The sequence below is a fragment of the Dermochelys coriacea genome, chromosome 1 (genome assembly GCF_009764565.3).
Source record: "Dermochelys coriacea isolate rDerCor1 chromosome 1, rDerCor1.pri.v4, whole genome shotgun sequence".
Taxonomy (NCBI): domain Eukaryota; kingdom Metazoa; phylum Chordata; order Testudines; family Dermochelyidae; genus Dermochelys; species Dermochelys coriacea.
The window spans coordinates 45,953,361-45,974,935 of NC_050068.2; the positions used below are offsets into that span (position 1 = coordinate 45,953,361).

At 42.9% G+C, this 21,575-nt stretch overlaps 1 protein-coding gene across 1 annotated transcript in view; it reads left to right on the plus strand.

The window, feature by feature from the left end:
• MTUS2 (microtubule associated scaffold protein 2) overlaps positions 1 to 21,575 on the plus strand; it is a 503,536-nt gene that overhangs the window by 177,357 nt on the left and 304,604 nt on the right. Inside the window, exon 3 of the mRNA XM_038385037.2 lies at positions 14,016 to 16,617. Within this exon, the coding sequence (XP_038240965.1) occupies positions 14,314 to 16,617 (2,304 nt within the window). The 5' untranslated portion in view covers positions 14,016 to 14,313. The remainder of the gene's footprint in view (positions 1 to 14,015; positions 16,618 to 21,575) is intronic.

Consider the following 21,575-nt stretch of genomic DNA (forward strand, 5'->3'; position numbering starts at 1 on the left):
AATTTGTTAGTATTACATAGCTTGTTCATCAAAACAAAAAAACCCAAACAAACTGCTGAGTCTAAACTAAATTAAGTGTGGAGATTTCCAGCTTGTCAGAGAATATTCCATCAGTTAACCAACTGTATAGCAATAATTAACTATTGCCAGACTTTCAATCTTACAAAACTGCATGCTTGGGAAAAACAACTCAAGTCAGGAGGGCAGAGGATCATGTTTACTCCTCGAGCTCACTCACTTCCCTCTCCCCTCCTGGTCTGTTAGTTGTGCTAAGGTTTCAGAAAGGCCTTCTTTTAGCTGCTTTCAGCAATAAGCATAACAATTAGTATTGCAGCAACTGGCAGTGGTTTAAACACATTGCTTGGTTCTGGGGTATCAAAAATCTGCTCCTACAGTGCCTATTGGCACATGATTCTTCAGTTCTGTTCTTTCATGGTGTGCCACAGGTTGTGTAAGGTGCACTGAGATGCTGAGCTCCCCCTCCCCCCCATTGTGGGGTGGGAAGAGTGTGGTCTCCTGCATTTAATTTTAGCTATTCTTTCAGCAATGACGTGTGTGACAAGTTGATGAAATCCCCATTGATTTCCAGCAAACAGGGAATTAATTCACTTCCTAGATATTTCCTTGAAGCTTAAGATAGAGAAATAAAATGGAAGGAGGCTGAAGGCTTTTTGGCTTTTTCTGTTTGGGTTCTTTTATTGTATAGGAATTGGGTAGAATCCCTATAAATAGTCAGGTTTCAGAGTAGCAGCCGTGTTAGTCTGTATTCGCAAAAAGAAAAGGAGTACCCGTGGCACCTTAGAGACTAACAAATTTATTAGAGCATAAGCTTTCGTGAGCTACAGCTTACTTCATCGGATGCATTTGGTGGAAAAAGCAGAGGAGAGATTTATATACACACACACACACACACACACACACACAGAGAACATGAAACAATGGGTTTATCATACACACTGTAAGGAGAGTGATCACTTAAGATAAGTCATCACCAGCAGCGGGGGGGGGGGGGGGGGGGGGGGGCGGAGGAAAACCTTTCATGGTGACAAGCAAGGTAGGCTAATTCCAGCAGTTAACAAGAATATCAGAGGAACAGTGGGGGGTGGGAGGGAGAAATACCATGGGGAAATAGTTTTACTTTGTGTAATGACTCATCCATTCCCAGTCTCTATTCAAGCCTAAGTTAATTGTATCCAGTTTGCAAATTAATTCCAATTCAGCAGTCTCTCGTTGGAGTCTGTTTCTGAAGCTTTTTTGTTGAAGTATAGCCACTCTTAGGTGTGTGATCGAGTGACCAGAGAGATTGAAGTGTTCTCCAACTGGTTTTTGAATGTTATAATTCTTGACGTCTGATTTGTATCCATTCATTCTTTTACGTAGAGACTGTCCAGTTTGGCCAATGTACATGGCAGAGGGGCATTGCTGGCACATGATGGCATATATCACATTGGGAGATGCGCAGGTGAACGAGCCTCTGATAGTGTGGCTGATGTGATTAGGCCCTATGATGGTATCCCCTGAATAGATATAAATAGTCAGTGAGCCCTCTGGTGGTGCTCTCTGTGTTCTTAGAAACATGCCAGAGAAGTGGTGTATGTATGGAACTCAGCCTTGCATGTTGCGTGTAGTTAGTAAAGATGGTTATTTGACCTCCACTGTGCCATATGATTGCTTCATATTACATTTGTTGTGTAAAGAGCGAAAGACACAGCAGTTGGCAGCGAGCATGGGATAGTGATCCAGGAATACAGTGGAATAGAGCGTGCCTGCGGAGGCCTGGTACAACTGAAAAGCCCTCCAGCCACTGGGACTGTGAGAACACTGCTGATTTAGGGAGAAAGAAGGCTTAAAGTATGCATCTGTTTAGGGCAAATGGATTTTGAACTTCGATAGCTCAATAGAAGACTGGCTCACCTATACTGAGAAGCCAGAACGTTATATAGTAGGTCATTAGATCACCTAGTTTGACCTCCAGTATAACACAAATATTACAGTTTACCCAGTTACCCTATAATAGGGCCCACTGACATTAGTGAGACTAAAGCATTTCAGTCCTCAGGAGACAACTGTTCAGTGCCACAGGCAGAGAACAGGAGAGACCAAGGAGCCATCAATGCCTGAATCCCCTGCAATGTTAGAGAATTCATTAAGTGAGATGTGCCCAGATGATCCTAGCAGGTGATCCATTTGCCATGCAGAGGAAGGTGAAATCCCGCCAGTGTCCCTGCTAATATGACCTGGGGGAAATTCCTTCCTGGTGCTGAATCTGGTGATTAGTTTGACCCTGAGCATGTGAGCGAGATACATAGGGTTGCCAACTTTCTAGTTGCACAAAACCGAACACCCTAGCCTTGCCCCTTCCCGAGGCCCTACCCCTGCCCCAAGGTCCCACCCCCACTCACTACATTTGCTCTCTCTCCGTGGCTTGCTCTCCTTCACCCTCACTCACTTTTACTGGGCTGGGGCAGGGGGTGAGGACTCTAACTGGGGGTGCGGGCTCTGTGGTGAAGCCAGAAATGTGGGGTTCAGGGTGCAGGAGGGGGCTCTAGGATGGGAAAGGGAGTTGAGGTGCAGGATGGGGTGAGGACTCCGGCTAGGGATGACAGGTTTGGGGTGCAGGAGGGGGCTCCAGGCTGGGGCCGAGGGATTTGAAGTAGAGGAGGGGGCTGTGGGTTGAGGCAGGGGGTTGGGGTGCAGGAGGGGGTAAGGACTCTGGGGTAGGGCCAGGGATGAGTGGTTCGGGGGGGCTCTGGGCTGAGGCAGGAGGTTGGGTTGCAGTGGGGGTGACAGCTCTGGGCTGGGGGTGCAGGCTCTGGGGTGGGGCTGGGGATGAGGGGTTTGCAGTACAGGAGGGGGCTCTGGGTTGAGGGGGCTGTGGGTGGGGGTTGGGGCTCAGGGCTGGGGCATGGGCTTACCTCGCGTGGCTCCCGGTCAGTGGTGCAGTGGAAGGGACTAAGGCAGGCTCCTTGCCTGTCCTGGCACTGCGTTGCACACACCCCAGAAGCAGCCAGCAGGTCCAGGGTCTAGGCGGGGGGGCCAGGGAGGTTCCATGCACTTCTCTCACCCACAGGCACCGTCCCCCCCTCCAAGCAGTGCATGGAGCCTTGTGGCTCCCCCATCTAGGAGCCGGATCTGCTGGCCGCTTCTGGGGCACAGAGCGGTGCCAGCCAGGACAGGTAGGGACTAGCCTGCCTTAGCGCCGCAGCACTGCCGACTGGACTTTTAACGGCCTGGGTGACAGTGCTGGCCTGAGCCACCAGGGTCCCTTTTCGACTGGGTATTCCAGTTGAAAACCGGACACCTGGTCACCCTAGAGCAGAGGTGGATAAACTACGGCCCGTGGGCCACAACCTGCCTGGCCCCTGAGCTCCCGGCTGGGGAGGCTAGCCCCTGGCCCCTCCCCCGCTGTCCCCCCCTCCCACAGCATACCGCTGTGTGGGCAGCGCTCTGGCCCGCCGCTCCTTTCGGGCAGCGCAGCTGGCTCTGGCATGGTAAGGGGGCGGAGGGGGTGGGATAAGGGGCAAGGTATCCCGAGGGGCAGTCAGGGGACAGGAGCAGGGGTGGTTGGATGGGGAGGAGGTTCTGGAGGGGTGGCAGTCGGGACGGGGAGCAGCGGGAGCTGGATAGGGGATGGGGTCCCGGGGGTGGTTAGGGGCCGGGGTGTGGATAGGGGTCATGGCAGTCAGGGGACAGGGAGTTGGGGGGGGCGGGGAAGTTGGATGGGGGTGGGGTGCCTGGAGGTGGTTAGGGGCGGGGGGTCCTGGAAGGGGGTGGTCAGGGGTCAAAGAGCAGGGGGGATTGGATGGGTCAGGGGTTCTGAGGGGGGTGGGAAGTGGGAGGGGGTGGATAGGGGCAGGGGCCAGGCTGTTTGGGGAGGCACAGCCTTCCCTACCCGGCCCTCCATACAGTTGCGCAACCCCAGTGTGGCCCTCAGGCCAAAAAATCAGCCAGGCATCTGAGAAAGAGGATTCTTTGTACCACCTCAGAGCCCTAATCCACCATCTGGTGTCCTGTCTTCAGCCATGGCCAATCTGTGATACTTTGGAGAAAGGTAGGGAAAAAACTCCAGAATACATCTGGTCAATTGTGCATGATAGAATGATATAAATAAATATATCACAATGAGAGAAAAGTGGCAGTTTTGCTTAGTGTCATGGGGGCTAAAACCTGTAACCTGGGGCATGGCTCCTATTAACCAGCAGACAAAGCATTTGCTGAGATTGTGCAAATGCTACAAAAATCGCTTATCCCTAGAGCCACTGGTGCTTGCAGAATGTTTATGCTTTTATAAACAGAATCCAAAAGAAAATTTAACATTTCTGAATGTGGTTGAATTAAGGAAATTAACAGAGCATTGCCAGTTTGGAGAGAATTTAAATGATGCATTAAGAGATATATTGGTATGTGGTATGCAAAGTAAAACAATCCAAAACCAGCTATTGACAAGATTAATTTGACCCCACAATGTGCACTAAAATTTGCTGTATCAAGGAAGACAGCTACTAAAGATGTCAGGGAGTAGCATCATTATGTAATCTGTGCAACAAATACACGAGCCATCATGCAGGAAGCACAACCTGTGCAACACTCCAACACTGCATGCTTTCATTGTGGGAAACAGTCTCACAATGCAAATGGAGGGCAAATCTTGTAAAAACGGCAACGAACAGGTACACACTGAAAATGTGCGGGCAGTGCAGCAAGTACAACTGCTGCCTCGGAAGGGCAATTCCAGAGGATTTCAGATTCAGCAGCTTGCAGATAAATGACGACAGGAAGTCGATCTGTGCACCTGTTTAAATTAAAGACAATGAACAAAGGCCAGGACTACATTACAAAGTTTTGTCAGCAAAGCTATATCTGATGGGGTGTGAAAAAAAACACACCCCCTAGACCAACATAGCTATGCCAGCAAAATCCCCATTGTGGCCACCCTTTTTTGCTCAGGCTGTTGCGCTCTCGGAGCTTGGAGTGGCAAATTTTTTGCTTGGGGCGGCAAAAAACCTAGAGCTGGTCCTGGTTCTTGTAAATCAGAAACCAGAAAGAGCTGTCAGCATAAGCTCTAGGTACTGTACTGTAGCAGCCAACACATTTTTAGCATCAATTTAACATCATAAATATTTAGTTGATAGAATTGCAGTGCTGGTGATGAGGGAATATTTATGATATTCTACGCTCAGGAAATAGTTCTTATTAGAGCCGGTCAACAATTGCAACCAGCTTCTGGTTTTATTTCTTTGTTTCTAGCTTTTATTTCTTGTAATGTTTTTTGAGCATTCCTCTATGGACCTCAAGATTATTGATGCTCTATTTTTGGTCTCTTATTAAAAACAAAAAAAAGCCCCAATAATATGGTGAGGCTTTATCTTTTTTTCTTTTATGTAGCGCCTTCTGAGAATACAAACAACACATGCCACCAGTGTTATTCCTAATGTGCCTGTTTTACAATAACAAAGACAAGAGTTGCTGCTGTTGTTTCAAATGGAATGTCACCTTCCTGGTCTAGCTGATCCTATTCTGTTAAAAAGGTCCATATGGTATTATTGTCCCCACAGTGTGTGGTGGGACATAAATCGTCCAGTTCTGCCTTCACCTTCTTCCTTGTGTTGCAGGTGGTAGGTTGGAATCAGATGGCAAGAATGAAATTTAGGAGAGGCTAGGGCATGTGAAATTAGGGACCTTGTTACAGGTTGAAAGAAATCCTTAGTTAGCTTGATGACCATCTACTGGATTATGGTGACCAAATGAGATTTTATGGTGACCAGATTTTATATTTTATTTATTTAAAGTACATTTTTCCTCAGTTATTTTGTCTTGTTTTTAGTTGATCGTTATTTTCTGCTGCTTTTCTCTTGGGGTTATGATTTCAAATCTCTCTCCCATTTTTTAATGTTCTAAAGTAAATTGTTTCTCTCCCCACCCACTGTATTTTTCTTTTTCTCAAATCTTTTTCCCCCACCCCTTTTGTTTAATTGTGGTTATGTCCTCTGTGTTCAGTCTTTAAAATAATTCCATGCATGGAACTTCCCTTTCAGGTCAGTGGGAATTAGGAGTTTGGATTTGTAATAGCTACGTGTTCACAAGCAATCGTCATTGTCCTGTGATTATATACAGAGGTAAACTTTCTTGAAGTCAGACATCTGGGAGGGAAATGAAGGTTTCTGAAACTAACAAAACTAATTAGCAGTGTCTCAGGCTTTTCAGAAATTTTCTCTTCCCTTTAGGAACCGCCAATAATCATAGATTGATGGCTTGTCTTATTCTGCCCACCAGCTTCTCTATTTTGCTTTGTATACTTTGTTCACAGCATACTGAAATTGTATCCTACCATGATTTCAAGAGCTGTAACATAACATGAGTTTCCACACCCACAAATTCAGAAGAAACATTTTCTACCTTGCTTCGTATTGTAATATGAGACTTTTACCCACATCGAGACTTTTGTGTATTAAGTCCAGTCTTTAAATCTTTCAGTCCTACTCCTTATCCAGGATCTGCACGGCACTGCTTCTAGGGGATGTGATGCCACTGTCTTTGTTATCTGATGTCAGTAGTTTAGGTTTAAAAGGTTGCCTATTAAGAATTGTTAAAACCTTCCAGAGTTGCAAAAAGTGATGTAAGCTATGTGTGTGTGACCAGTTGCTAACAAGTTGATTTAGAAAGAACTCAGACACATTTATCTCCTTCCTCACTTCCCTCTTGATATTTGTTTCATCCTAATGACTCCCAAACAGCTTATTGAAGCTAAGGTTAGACATGCCATTTAGGGAAAGCTATGCAGCTCAATCCCCAGTGACATAATTTATTCACGTAGAAGTTATCTATATTAGAATGATCAGATGCAATAGGTGCCTACATTTAATACAAAACTATAAGTCATATACTCAAATATATCTGTCATAGTCACCTAAAATATTTATTGTGCTGACTGAAACAAAAAAAATGTTTTGGATTCCTTATCACAGAAGCCTGAATAAACAGTATATTTATTAATCAACATATGAATTCTTATCTCTATTTTATGCATTGGTTCTGCAGAAAACCTACAGCTTTGAGCATATTTTAAGTCAGAGTGGAGCCTTAAGATTTATTCCAGCACCACTGCTACATTCTTCTGAGTTGATAATCCTGACAGCTATATTTACATTGCATAATTTTCCATTATTGAAACAGGGATCATATGGCATAAATCCAACTATTGGTCTATCTAATCAAAGAATGTATGTCATGCTTACAAGATTGGGGATTGTATCTTGAAAAACAGTGGCTCTGAAAAGGACGTAGGGGTCATGGTGGACAATCGTTTGAACAGGAGTTGATGGTGCAATACTGTGGCTAAAAGAGCTAACACATACCTTGGATGTATAAAGAGGAGAATATTGGGTAGAAGTAAGGAAGTGGCATTAGTTCTGTATATGGTGTTAGTGAGACCATTACTGGGTGAAATCCTTGTCCCACTGAGGTCAAATGGGAGTCTTGCCATTGATTTCAATGAAGCTAGGATTTCACTTACTGTGTCTAAATCTAAAAAGAAAAGGAGTACCCGTGGCACGTTAGAAACTAACAAATATATTAGAGCATAAGCTTTCGTGAGCTACAGCTCACTTCATCGGATGCATTTGGTGGAAAAAGCAGAGGAGAGATTTATATACACACACACACACACACAGAGAACATGAAACAATGGGTTTATCATACACACTGTAAAGGAGAGTGATCACTTAAGATAAGCCATCACCAGCAGCAGGGGGGGGAAAAGGAGGAAAACCTTTCATGGTGACAAGCAAGGTAGGCTAATTCCAGCAGTTAACAAGAATATCAGAGGAACAGTGGGGGGTGGGGTGGGAGGGAGAAATACCATGGGGAAATAGTTTTACTTTGTGTAATGACTCATCCATTCCCAGTCTCTATTCAAGCCTAAGTTAATTGTATCCAGTTTGCAAATTAATTCCAATTCAGCAGTCTCTCGTTGGAGTCTGTTTTTGAAGCTTTTTTGTTGAAGGATAGCCACTCTTAGGTCTGTGATCGAGTGACCAGAGAGATTGAAGTGTTCTCCAACTGGTTTTTGAATGTTATAATTCTTGACGTCTGATTTGTGTCCATTCATTCTTTTACGTAGAGACTGTCCAGTTTGGCCAATGTACATGGCAGAGGGGCATTGCTGGCACATGATGGCATATATCACATTGGGAGATGCGCAGGTGAACAAGCCTCTGATAGTGTGGCTGATGTGATTAGGCCCTATGATGGTGTCCCCTGAATAGATATGTGGACAGAGTTGGCAACGGGCTTTGTTGCAAGGATAGGTTCCTGGGTTAGTGGTTCTGTTGTGTGGTGTGTGGTTGCTGGTGAGTATTTGCTTCAGATTGGGGGGCTGTCTGTAAGCAAGGACTGGTCTGTCTCCCAAGATCTGTGAGAGTGATGGCTCGTCCTTCAGGATAGGTTGTAGATCCTTGATGATGCGTTGGAGAGGTTTTAGTTGGGGGCTGAAGGCGATGGCTAGTGGCGTTCTGTTGTTTTCTTTGTTGGGCCTGTCCTGTAGTAGGTGACTTCTGGGTACTCTTCTGGCTCTGTCAATCTGTTTCTTCACTTCAGCAGGTGGGTATTGTAGTTGTAGGAATGCATGATAGAGATCTTGTAGGTGTTTGTCTCTGTCTGAGGGGTTGGAGCAAATGCGGTTATATCATAGCGCTTGGCTGTAGACAATGGATCGAGTGGTATGATCTGGATGAAAGCTAGAGGCATGTAGGTAGGAATAGCGGTCAGTAGGTTTCCGATATAGGGTGGTGTTTATGTGACCATCGCTTATTAGCACCGTAGTGTCCAGGAAGTGGATCTCTTGTGTGGACTGGTCCAGGCTGAGGTTGATGGTGGGATGGAAATTGTTGAAATCATGGTGGAATTCCTCAAGAGCTTCTTTTCCATGGGTCCAGATGATGAAGATGTCATCAATGTAGCGCAAGTAGAGTAGGGGCATTAGCGGACGAGAGCTGAGGAAGCGTTGTTCTAAGTCAGCCATAAAAATGTTGGCATACTGTGGGGCCATGCGGGTACCCATCGCAGTGCCGCTGATTTGAAGGTATACATTGTCACCAAATGTGAAATAGTTATGGGTGAGGACAAAGTCACAAAGTTCAACCACCAGGTTAGCCGTGACAGTATCGGGGATACTGTTCCTGACGGCTTGTAGCCCATCTTTGTGTGGAATGTTGGTGTAGAGGGCTTCTACATCCATAGTGGCTAGGATGGTGTTTTTAGGAAGATCACCAATGGACTGTAGTTTCCTCAGGAAGTCAGTGGTGTCTCGAAGATAGCTGGGAGTGCTGGTAACGAAGGGCCTGAGGAGGGAGTCTACATAGCCAGACAATCCTGCTGTCAGGGTGCCAATGCCTGAGATGATGGGGCGTCCAGGATTTCCAGGTTTATGGATCTTGGGTAGCAGATAGAATACCCCAGGTCGGGGCTCCAGGGGTGTGTCTGTGCGGATTTGTTCTTGTGCTTTTTCAGGGAGTTTCTTGAGCAAATGCTGTAGTTTCTTTTGGTAACTCTCAGTGGGATCAGAGGGTAATGGCTTGTAGAAAGTGGTGTTGGAGAGCTGCCTAGTAGCCTCTTGTTCATACTCCGACCTATTCATGATGACGACAGCACCTCCTTAGTGTCCACACATTGAAAAGGATGTTGAAAAACTGGGAAGAGTTCAGAAAAGAGCGATGAGAATGAGTCAGGGTCTGGAAAACCTGCTTTATAGTGAAAGACTAAAGAATGAATCTCCATCCTTAGAGGTTTTTAAGGCCCGGCTTGACAAAGCCCTGGCTGGGATGATTTAGTGGGTGTTGGTCTTGCTTTGAGCAGAGGATTGGACTAGATAACCTCCTGAGGTCTCTTCCAACCGTAATATTCTATGATTCTAAGATCAAGCTATGTAGTTTATTAAAGAAAAGGTTAAGATGTGACTTGATCATCATATATAGGTTCTCTGTGGGGAGAAGATATCTGATACTAAAAGTTTCTTCAATTTAGCCGATGAAGGCATAAAAAAGATCCAATGGCTGGATATTAAAACTAGACAAATTCAGATTAGAAATTAGGTACACATTTTTAAAAGTGAGGGTTATTAACCACTGAAGCAATTTACCAAAAGGATATAGTGGATTCTCCAAGCCTTGGAAGTCTTTAAATCAAGAATGGATGTCTTTCTAAAAGAGATGCTCCAAGTGAGACAGAAGTGATGGACTTGGAATCACTGGCTGAGATTCTCTTACCTATGTTATGCAGAAGGTCAGACTAGATCTCAGAATCTAGAGGTAGGTTGGGTTCCTCCCTTGGGAAGTGGCCAACACCTGATGCTGTAAATTAATCAGTGATCAGTTTATGCCCCAAAACATGACTTTTGACTACCTCATTTAGCTCTGTAATGTTCCACTGTAGTGAATGCTCCAGGATAAGCACATGTTCTGTGAAGTGTTTCTAATTTTTTTTTTTCAAATTTACCTTCCATCAGTTTCATTGAGTGCCCACTTGTATTCACATCATGGAGCAGTGTAAAGAGGGGGTACTAACTAGTGTTTATCTTATCCACCACAATCTTAAATACCTCACTTAATTCCCTTCTAACATTTTGTAAGACATTTATTTAAAAACTATCAACAGGCTAGAGTGCTAATCAAATTGCACATTTAAAAATGTGTAAGATATAATTGTGCACCTGCACGTAGCATTATTTATTTGTGGTGCTGTAGTGTCTAGATTGTTCTCCCTGGGTCTGAGAATCCATAAGTGAGGAAGGGACAAGGAGTTAGTGGCACAACACCAGAGGGGTCCATCAGCCTTGTGCAATTGAGGCAGGGTATATAATGCAACTTTGGGAATATTGAATCTTAGCCTTTACTTTCCCAGTGGGGATCCTGTTTAAGGGGGCTCCTTACAGCTGCTGCTAGCCTCAGAAGTACTGTCAGTGTAGCTCCACTGGAGTTCTGCTGCAGGATGCGCCAGAGACCCAGAGGTATGAGACCTCTGTGTGAATATACTTGGTCTTCTTTTTGTTCTGGGGATTCATCAGATCCTGGGGATTTCATGGAATTCAGTGGTGGACCCTGCCTCTTGTTGTCTGGGGGGAGCCCCTCCCTCTGGTGAGCTGACAGAATAACTGGGGAGAATTTCAGTGAGGGAATATCAGAGACTTCCTCCTATTAGTTTCCCTGCAGGAGTGTGTGTGGGGCGGGGAAGTAACATTCCCTAGTGATGTCATCCCTACTAATCTGCAGAGAACATGATAAAGGTTTTTTTTTTTAAACTAACTCAAATTATTGCAAAATATCTGACATCAAGATCACGCACTACTAAAAAAAAAAAGAAATTTTATTGTCCTTGTCAGTTTCGTTTTCCATTTGAGGGAAATACAGTTCTGTTTGAAGAACAAAGCCTGAGCACATCTCTTCAATTTAGTCAGATTGGTCAACTTTCCACTACAGGGAAACCATATGCCCAATAAAATTAATCATGTACATTCCACATGCTAAGCAAATACAAGTTTACTTTATTGACTAAGAGGTGAATATATATGGCTTTTGTTTTTTATTTGGTTGAAAAATTGTATTTGGCAAGCACAGTACAAATTTGAGAAAAATATTTCCTTGCGTGTACTTGAAAAGTGATCTGCATTACTGGTGAGAGTAAAGTGACAAAGAGGAGGTTGGGGTTTTCGTTTTGTTTGTTTGTTTTCTTGTTAAAATACTATTTTGTTCATACATTCTATACAAAAGTAATGGAACAGAATGCAAATCAGCCTATGACAATAGCATTGCTCCTCTCTCTGCACCCTCTACCCCCACCCCCAAAAGGCATGGAACACTGACAACTGAGCACCTGTTCTGAGTAAGCATAGTTCATACCTTTGATTCTGACCGTATAAATAAGTAAGTCAAATAGTGACTCAAAGCATTAACTTGGGTTACATACCTGGAAACCACAATTTTTATGATAGTCTTCTCTTTATTCTCCCTAACCCCAGGAGGAGTAGTGAGGAAAGGAAACCCATTACTTCATATCAGTTCTGTTTTTCCTTCCTTCTCAGCAATTACACAATTAAAATAAGATTCTGCTAGATAGCCTCTCTATTAATTTCTTTGTTAGTGCAATTGTATTATGTATAGTGTTTGAGGTTTTTTGGAGGTGGGAGGATGGAATTAGGAAGAGGGAAGGGATGTTGGGTAGAGGCTGAATTTGAGTTTTCCCATCCTTTTCTGAGCCCTAATGCTCTCCTTGCTGTTCTTTTTGTTTTAAAATCCCTTACCTTTGACGCCATGCACCCTAACCATTGACTGTCTATCGGAGAACCCGAGGGTCGCCATTTAGCAATGAGTCATCCCCTATAGGTTGAGGGTTTAGCCTTCACAATTAATGTGTAAATTCTGGTACTGTAATTCTGCAAAATATTTTAATTGGAGAAAGTCCAAATTTTAAATAAAACCTTTAAATATCTACAATCAGTTCAATAATTTAATCTCTGGGAGTAAAGGCAGAACATAGCATTAATTTAAAATTAAGATCCTAAAGTGCTCCAAGGATAAGATGTATAATAACACAGTTCTGTGATATTGAAATGGAGGTCTGATATAATGTCCTGTTTCATGAATTAACGTAATTAGTTAATGTTTGTTCTAGAGAGGGAACTGAGCCAGAAAGTGGAATCCAAACCCAACCGTGTGTCTGTCTGTCTGTGTGTGCATGCACACGTGCTAAAATCTGGACTTGAACTCTGATCTGAAAGTTAGGATCAGGGCCTTTTTGTATAATGGGCTGAACTGGAACCTTGAGTCTAGAGGGATTTTGAAATTCCATCCTAAACTTGCACCAGATGTTATAGATAGAGCCTATCTCTAAAACGGGCTGATACAGTACCTCCTAACTGGAATCTCAATATCTTAGGGTATTAAGGTGGTGGTTGCAAATCTGGGTCTCAGTTTTTCAGCTTTGGTTCATTTCTAGTTTTCCAAATGCACATATTATTACATGTTAAACATTATTCATATTAATAATTACTTTTGAATTACTTGAGATAAAATGTGAGGACACAAGTATAGAAAGCTGTCTTCTAGCCATTGCAGTTGACAGAGGATGCCTGCTCCCTTTTAGCGCCCTACAAAAAGTCAGGGAGGGCCTGCTTTGATGGCTGTAACATCTATACTATGATAGCTTACATCTATACTATGAACTAAGGGTGTGATTTCCAGCTCGTGTAGACATATTTGTACTAGCTCAGTTCTGAGATAATATGCCAAAAGTAGTAGTACAGCAGCACTGGCCGTGGTAGCGGAGGCATGGCTTAGCCATGCCAACTACGAATCTGCCTGACACTGGTGGGGACGCACTTGGCACGGCTAAGCCATGCCTCCACGGCAGCTCCCCATGCCACCACGGCTGCTGTTTATACTCACGCGAGCTCTTGTTGAGCTAGAATGGATGTGTGTCTGCAAGCATGGAAGTCCATCCCTAGCTCCTAAAGTAGATATAGCCTTAGCGTGTGTATCACTGCCATCTGGGGGAGGGAGGGAAGCCAAGTAAACTTTTCCTGACGTTGCCAGCATTTTGTTCCTCAGGACTTGTGTACACTAGAAAGTGGTGTCATTTTAATCATACTGGGATAGTTAAGTGGCATAACTCTCTCAGTTATATCAGTATACAAGTGCTTATACCAGTGTAGCTTTTTCCTGTACGAGAAGTGAAAAAAGCTATGATATAACTACATCCACACTAGTGCTTATATGGGTATAACACACACAAATCACACCCCTTTCCAACATAGTTATGATGATACACCTTTTCTGGTGTAGACCAGGCCATGGTCTACAAATATTTGTTATTAGCAATAATTGAAAATGTATATAAAGTGTTATGATACATTAATCTGTGGATGCAACAGTGCGTATTGCTAGTGACATCATTTGAGTTAACAACATGTGTGGGGGTTTTTTAAGCCCCGTGACCTAATGTAACTTTTTTTTCTTCCCTTATAGGTTAAATGGACTAACTGGCTCTCATTCTGAGGGAACCTAATGGATATATCTTGCTTTAAATAAATCTCTACTGTATGTCAAAAAGATTTCTCAAGTCTGGAAGCTGCTCTGAAAGCCATTGAAGCAGCATAAAAATGTGAATCTAACAAGACTCCAAACAGCTTGAGAGAGAATTTTCTACTGATCAGTTTGTAATTTAAATCCTTAACTGAAGCATGCATAATAGTTAAACTGGTTGAAGAGAGAGCTTGCTCCTTAAATAGGACTGTCAAAAAAAGCAGTCACCTGAAATTTCAAAATGAGTGCATCACTGATACCAAGTGAGCCATATTACACCCAGCTGCAGGACAACAGAAATGAAATAAAAAATAACAATGAAAGTATAATAAGTATGGGAGATACAAATGCCAACCAAATTATGACAAAGGTCAGAAGCACTGAAGGGGAGGTCAAGAGATGTGATTTGACAGCTGATCCTGGAAGTGGGCATACTGGTGGGTCAGAGAACATTACACAGTTGGATACAGAGCAGAATAAACTTCTGGTCTTCAAGGAATCTCAGATTTGTGACATCAATGTACAAGAATTTAGGTTGTCTCCTACCATAAACAGGGAATTGAATAAAGATTACAGGACTGATGAAGTTAAGGATACTTCAAAGAATATTCGAATTAGCCGAGGAAAAAGTCTGTCTAATTTGAAGAGCAGTGCAAATGACACCAGTTTAGGGGTTCTTTCAAAAGATGATGTTGAATTTACCCAGCATATTTCTAAGGATAAAATGATCAGGACCATGGAGGCTGAAGGAATAAAAAGGCTTTCTTTGGGAAGATCAAGTAAATTTTCTACTAAAACAGAAGCATTTTCAAAAGAACGTGTGTCGTGTAAACGTTCGCTTTCTGCATCACTGGATTCCATTGATACATCACATCATTTGATTGGTGATACTGAGAAATCACAGAAAACACCAGTGGATCATTTTCTAGGTATGGTTTTTCATCCACTTGACAATACCTCAGAGGAAAATACAGTGTTTTATTCAAAACCATCTACCTCAGAAAACAAGAAGGTAAATATTCCGGAGATCCAAATGGATGTGGAAGATGTACCAAATGTTAAAAGTAAAAGCGTACTGCATCCTGCTCACGTAGATCTAAACTTAAGTGGTAAGCCCAGTGAAGTCTCTAGTAAGTCAGAAGCACAATTAGGTCAGGGTGATAAGAGTAAAAAACTGGAGCTAAAAAATCCACCACTTGTACCATCTAAGAATATTTGTCAACAAAAAATTGAGAGAATTATGTTGGTTGAATTTCTAGGCTGTCAAAGAGAAGAAAGTACATTAGTACAAGAGAAGAAAGGATGTGGAGCTGAAGTGTCCAAAATGCAAGCTCCCCAGTTTCAAGACTTTTGTAGTAAAGTAGGGGATCCGCTCTTAAACCAAGTGGTAGCCTATGCTGAGGACAGACTACTAAGTGGTAATAACACCTGCCCTGGGTTAGGAAGAGGAAGTAGTAATGATGAAAACAGGGCAGCTAATCAAGTTCGTCAGGAATACATAACAGACAAAGAAATTGGATCTGTATTTCCTCTTACTGATGATAGCAAATCCAGTGGCAAACTGACACCTACAAGAAATAGAAACTTACTTGAAGCTGGTACAAGTTGCATTCAGACAGTTGGTGGACATATATCTTTTCTACACAACGTTAGTCTTCCTTACAGCAAAACCATGAAAGTTAATGAGAATAAACTGATGCTAGTCAAAGGGAACACTGAAAACACCACAATGTCTGCTTCTGATCTCTTGGATCAACACAGAGCGCTTAGTACAGAAACAATGTCAAACGAACAGCCAAACAACCGGAATAATGATGTGGAAACCACAAGCTTTTCAGTTCAGAATAAAAAGACGGCTGTTGCAAAGAAATATCTTTCAGATGAAGCATCAGAGAGTTATAAAATTTCAGCAAGGGCTGATGCCTTTTTCTGTGTCCCAACTTCCTTGCGCCCAGTGGCAACTGTGAATGTTAATAATCAGCCCACAATTTCAAACAGCAATTTAAAGGATCTTTATTCACTTCATGTTGACAAGCTGTCACCCTCCTCAGTCCTGTCTCCCATTGACAGTACCCAGTTGTTAAACATATCCCCTAAAGTGCCTATCAAGACTGCTGCCAACAGTGGAATCCCCAAACCAATCCTTGTCCATTCCAAGGGCTCCCTTACAGCCAAGGGTGATGTGGAGAGCAACTGCAGTGAAAAGTCTGAAGAAAACATTGAGATAAAACCTTCCATACCCAAGCCCAAACATGTGAGACCTAAGATCATCACTTACATTAGAAGAAATCCTCAGTCTATAGACCATCTTGACCCTTCCTTTGCCTCAACTGAGCTGCCGTATGGTCCCCCTGTGTGCGGTATGCCCATGGCAAAAGAACAGCAGATATTGAGTGGTGGGGATATTAAACCATCTAACATTCTGTATGACAAATTTAAACCCGACTTGCAGAAGCCAAGAATCTATGGTTCAGGACTCATGGTATCTGGCATTAAACCCTCAGGGCATCATTTTGGTCAAATGAGTGAAAAGTTTTTACAGGAGGTAAGGAGATAACCACCTTTTTTGTATACCTATTGACGTTTGTTTGTTTACTTGTTTCTTTGAGGAAAATAGCAGAGATTGGCTGTAAAACCTGAAAACAGTAAATCGATACTGGGATATATGTGGGCATTGTAAACAAATTTTCTTAACTGTTTCTGACACTGACGTGGTCACGACGAATAGTCTGTTGCTGGAAGCTGTCATTCTACTGTCACACTGCTTCCCAGAAGCACACAGTCACCCCCCTAATATTTGAAAGCTATAAATGGGAACATTGGAGAGAGAGAGAAAGGCCTGTCTCTTAACTTCATTGACATACATGGGCAAGCCTTTTGAAGAGACAGCTGAAGAAAATGGTAACTATTTGCTGGTAAACAGGGGCTTTTCCTCCTCCAGAGAAAAGTTGGCAGGTACATCCAGCAAGAGCTCTGGACTGGTGGCATGCAGTAGGACTAGAAGAGTTTGCCTCTCATTTGAACGAACCGAAAAACAGGGCCTTTCAAAGTTGCTGTAAGACAATTTATAATGTTTAGTAAAATGTTTGTCTTGGTTCATTTTGAAGGGCGGGTATATTAACCATTCTTTCAAAATAACAGAATTTTCATTTCCCCGGCTGTTTCTCAGTGCAGTCAAAGGATAACTGAATTCCCTATGGCCCATTGAGTTCCGCCTTGCCAAGATATCTGCTTCCAGTTTGATCACTCTGGGCAAGATCACGGTTCACCTTCTACCCCCATTGTCAGTTACAGAGCAGCTGCTTCTGTGCCACTACGCCCCCTCTAGTGCAGAAGGGCAGGGGAGTGGGCAAGCAGGGGTCACAGTTGGGTCCCTGGTTAGTTTGTGGGACAGCTACTTACTGCCCCTTACTTGGGACTTGTGGTACATTATGATACAGTCGTTATGTGGTCATACTATTTTTTCCACATTTCCCCCACTTCCCACACACACATTCCCAGTGCACAGGATGGAAGGTGCTCACTGACTGAGCAGCTATTCAATATTTTGTTTTATCCTCATTGTTCACTGTGTGGCCCTAGCCATATTAACCACGTACAATTCAAACCCCTCTTTGAAGATGGAATTATTAATTTCTAATGAGTTTGTTGGTGATGCTCATCACCATGGTATCTGAGTGCTTCACAAATATTAATTTATTTTTGTAATACTCTCTGTCAAGTAAGGTGGTATATTTTATTCCCATATTACAGATGGGAAACTGAGGCACAGAAATTAAGGCCTAAGTATCCACTAGTTTCAGGTGCTGTAACAAGGCGGTCTGTCCAGCTAAGGACAGTGGGCTCTGGGGCCAGCCAACCCTGTTCTAAAACATGGCACCTTTAATTCAGTTATTCAGGAAGAATCAGCAGACCAAGCTGGGAAGGGGGGCCAAATGCCAGAATCAGGTGACCACCTCCTGAGCATTATAAAGGACCACTCTTAGCTCAGTGGAGGGGAAAGCCAAGAGTCAGGAGAGATGACTCTGAGGAGGTAGAACCAGAATCTTGATGGGCCAGGGAGGCCTGCCCTGTTTAAAGTACAGCCCCAGGAAAGAAGGGCTGTGGGTGCACTGTTCACAGGGTAAAGGAATTTTAGCTGAGGATTACAGCTGAAAAGACTTTTCAGAGAGGCCAGGCTGGTACATAGGAAGAAGCTCTAAGAAGGAAAAGTAGAACGAGTTAGAGTTTGAATTATGTGGCATATAGCCCAGTAGTTTAGGGTTCCCAGGGTCAAGAAGCCACAGTAGAGGTTAGGTGTGTGTTCTCCCAATGCTGTCATCCTATGAGGGGATGCAGCTACTCTTGCTACTAAGGGGAGAGAAAGGGGCTGACCAGAGCCCAGGAGGGCTGGAACCTGAGCCCAAGAGAAGGGCCAAAGACTGTGGTATGGAACAGTCAGACCCTGTGGAGAAGGGCTCTGCATGGCACAGGTCCGGGGTGGAAAACTGATGTTGGTGTTTTACTTTGGACTTCGGTTACCCTGGAAGGGGTTGCATTATGTAGCCTAGCCAGAAGGCTAGGTCACCTCTATAACTGAACCTTGCTGAAGGCATAGAGAACTAATGGAGACAAAGGGAAATCAAGGCAGGGTGACTGCAGTGCCACACCATGGGGATGTGTTCTGGTAGTGCTGCCTGTCAAATTTAAGTCCTTGCTCCAAAGCATGGAGGCCAATAGAACCTCTCAATGAAAGGGCTATAAGAATCTTATTTTACATGGGCCATATAACATAATTTTCCCTTACATGCAGTGTAGTTGTAGCCATGTCGGTCCCACCTTTTATTGTCTCTCAACAACAGAAGTAGGTCCAATAAAAGATATTACCTCACCCACCTTGTCTCCATAATTTTCCCTTATCTCAGTCTCAGAAAAGGTGGAACCAAAAGAGTGAATAAATAAATAAATAAATCACCAGAACACAGACACCCAACCAAGAAAAGCTTGTCCTGAACGTAAAGTTTATTAAATGTAAAGATTGTAAAGTCTTATAATGGAAAATGCTGGGCAATCTTAACTGTAGGCATTGCTACCAGTTCTGTTTAGAATTAGCCATATTGTGGAAGTTTCAGTTGCTAATTTGCACTTAACTGCTGACTTTTCAAGTGATTGAGGCTTCTTCAGCACATTGGTTTATACATAGAGTGAGTAGGAGATATTTATTGCATACCATGGCATGTGAAATCAAAAGTCTAAAATTACAGGAGTTGGGAGCTTTAACAGGATATATCAGTTCATTCTTTAAAAGCCCCAAACAGCTAATGCAGAATACTATAGGCCAAAACGAGCCTTGTAATCAGGTACAACTCCACTGAAGCCAGTCAAATTACACCCTATCTACATTTGTCCCAAAGTACAAACCGTAAAAATGGACTCAATCCACAAACAGCAATTTTGTCTCACTCAGAATAGAGCGATTGTATGTGGAATTTTTTTTTAAACAAAACTATTAACTGTATTTGTTGAGAAATGATCAGGCAAGTCCTCCTGGATTCCATCAGAGGATTCGTTTTAAATTTGTGATAATCTTTTCATGTTAGGGTAACCAGATGGCAAGTGTGAAAAATTGGGACGGGGGTGGGGGATAGTAGGAACCTATATAAGAAAAATACCCCAAAATCTGGACTATCCCTATAAAATCAGGACATCTGGTCACCTTATTTCATGTCTGCAGCCCTGCTGTCTTACCTATAGAGCACTGTCAATAAAGATTAACACAAATAGTTTGAAGCCTTGGCAAAACTAATTCAGCTTATTAAAAATGCATGGTCTCTGTATTCAAAGAATTTCTCTGTTCCTTCTGTTTAGGAATTTATTGTTGGTCTATTCACTGCCAGTTATAAACAAAACGATAGGAAGTGTATAATGCAATCTGACTGAAATATGCTCATATGAGGAGAAAAGGTAACTAAATCTTATCCAGAAAAAGAATCTCACACCTAAAAGCTTCAGTAAAACTACTACATTGATTAATTTTGAAAAATTAAGATAATTTACTTTTATAAATTCATACAAGTTAGGCATCAGGAATCAGACATATGTAATAAAAACCTGAATTCTAACATAGAAAAGTAGGTCATATAAGTATAATACAAAGAAAGAAGAATATCATTAAAGATTCAATGGTGGAAAACAAGGCTACATTTATGGTGAGAAATGTAGAGCAAAGATAAAATGCTCAGGCCTGGTGTACACTAGGAAATTAGATCGTTATAACTGCATTGCTCCGGGGTGTGAAAAATCCACAACCCAGGAGTGACACAGTTAAACTGACCTAATCCCTGGTGTAGACGGCGCTAGGTCAACAGGAGAATTCTCCCTTCAGGGAGGTGAATTACACTGACAGAAGAACCCCCTCCTGTTGGCATAGGTTGGTCCTTTGCTGAAGTGCTACAGCAGCGCAGCTGCAGCGTTTTACGGGTGGACAAGCCCTAAATATCTACAGTATCTGTCTTATCAGAATTTCAGTATAAAATATGCAAAACCCTAAAAGATTCTAAACTGATTCTGTAATAGTTTAAGGCCAATCTTATGTATTTTGGAATGTTAAAGATGTGCTTATGAATCTGCTAGGATCAAAGCTCCTATAGTCACTGTTAAAGTGCATCCTCTAAATGCTTATAATTGCTGAAAAGATATGGGCTTGCCATATTAAATACATTGTAATTTACAGCAAAATTAATTAATCAGTAGATATTCTTCTGCATGTGTGATGGCCTGAGGCTATTTTTGATTAATTTTTAAAATAAATTTAGCCCTGGTTTCCAAGCCACTCCCCCCCTCCCAAAATAACCCCAAACCCCTAACTGGGACACACTGGAAAATATTAAAGGGTCCTTAACAGAGAATTATTATTTATATTTTAAAAGAAAAGTCTACAAAAGTTGGACTCTAATCCAGAGTGTTAATCGGGTCAATAGTGTAAATGTGTCTTAGCAAATTGTGGAGAAGTGAACACCCATAGGTATGTGACATCGCTGTCTTTTATCCCAAGTCATGGAAAGCAGCCACAGCCTGAAGAGGTAGACTCAGGGCAGGTCTACACTTAAAGCGCTGCAGCTGTAGCGCTTAGTGAAGACGCTACCTAAACTGATGGGACTCACGGGAGAACTTCTCCCATCAGCTTAGGTACTTCACTTCCCTGAGAATTGGTAGCTATGTCAACAGGAGAAGTCCTCCCATTCACATAGCGCTCTCTACACTGGGAGTTTGGTTGGTATTACTACGTCGCTCACGGGGTGGATTTCAGTTAAACTGACATAAGTTTGTAGTGTAGACCGAGCCTCCTCATGTGTGGAGCTAAGCACGTGTATAGGTCTTTGCAGGTTCATGGCCTTTATGTGGAGAATTTGCTCTGCTGCTGTTCGTGGGGCTGTGCTTTTCATCAGGATTCAGACAACAGCCGATTTATTTGGGACATGAATCCTGAAAGTTTATATGAATCCTGAAAGGTTCATGAATTGG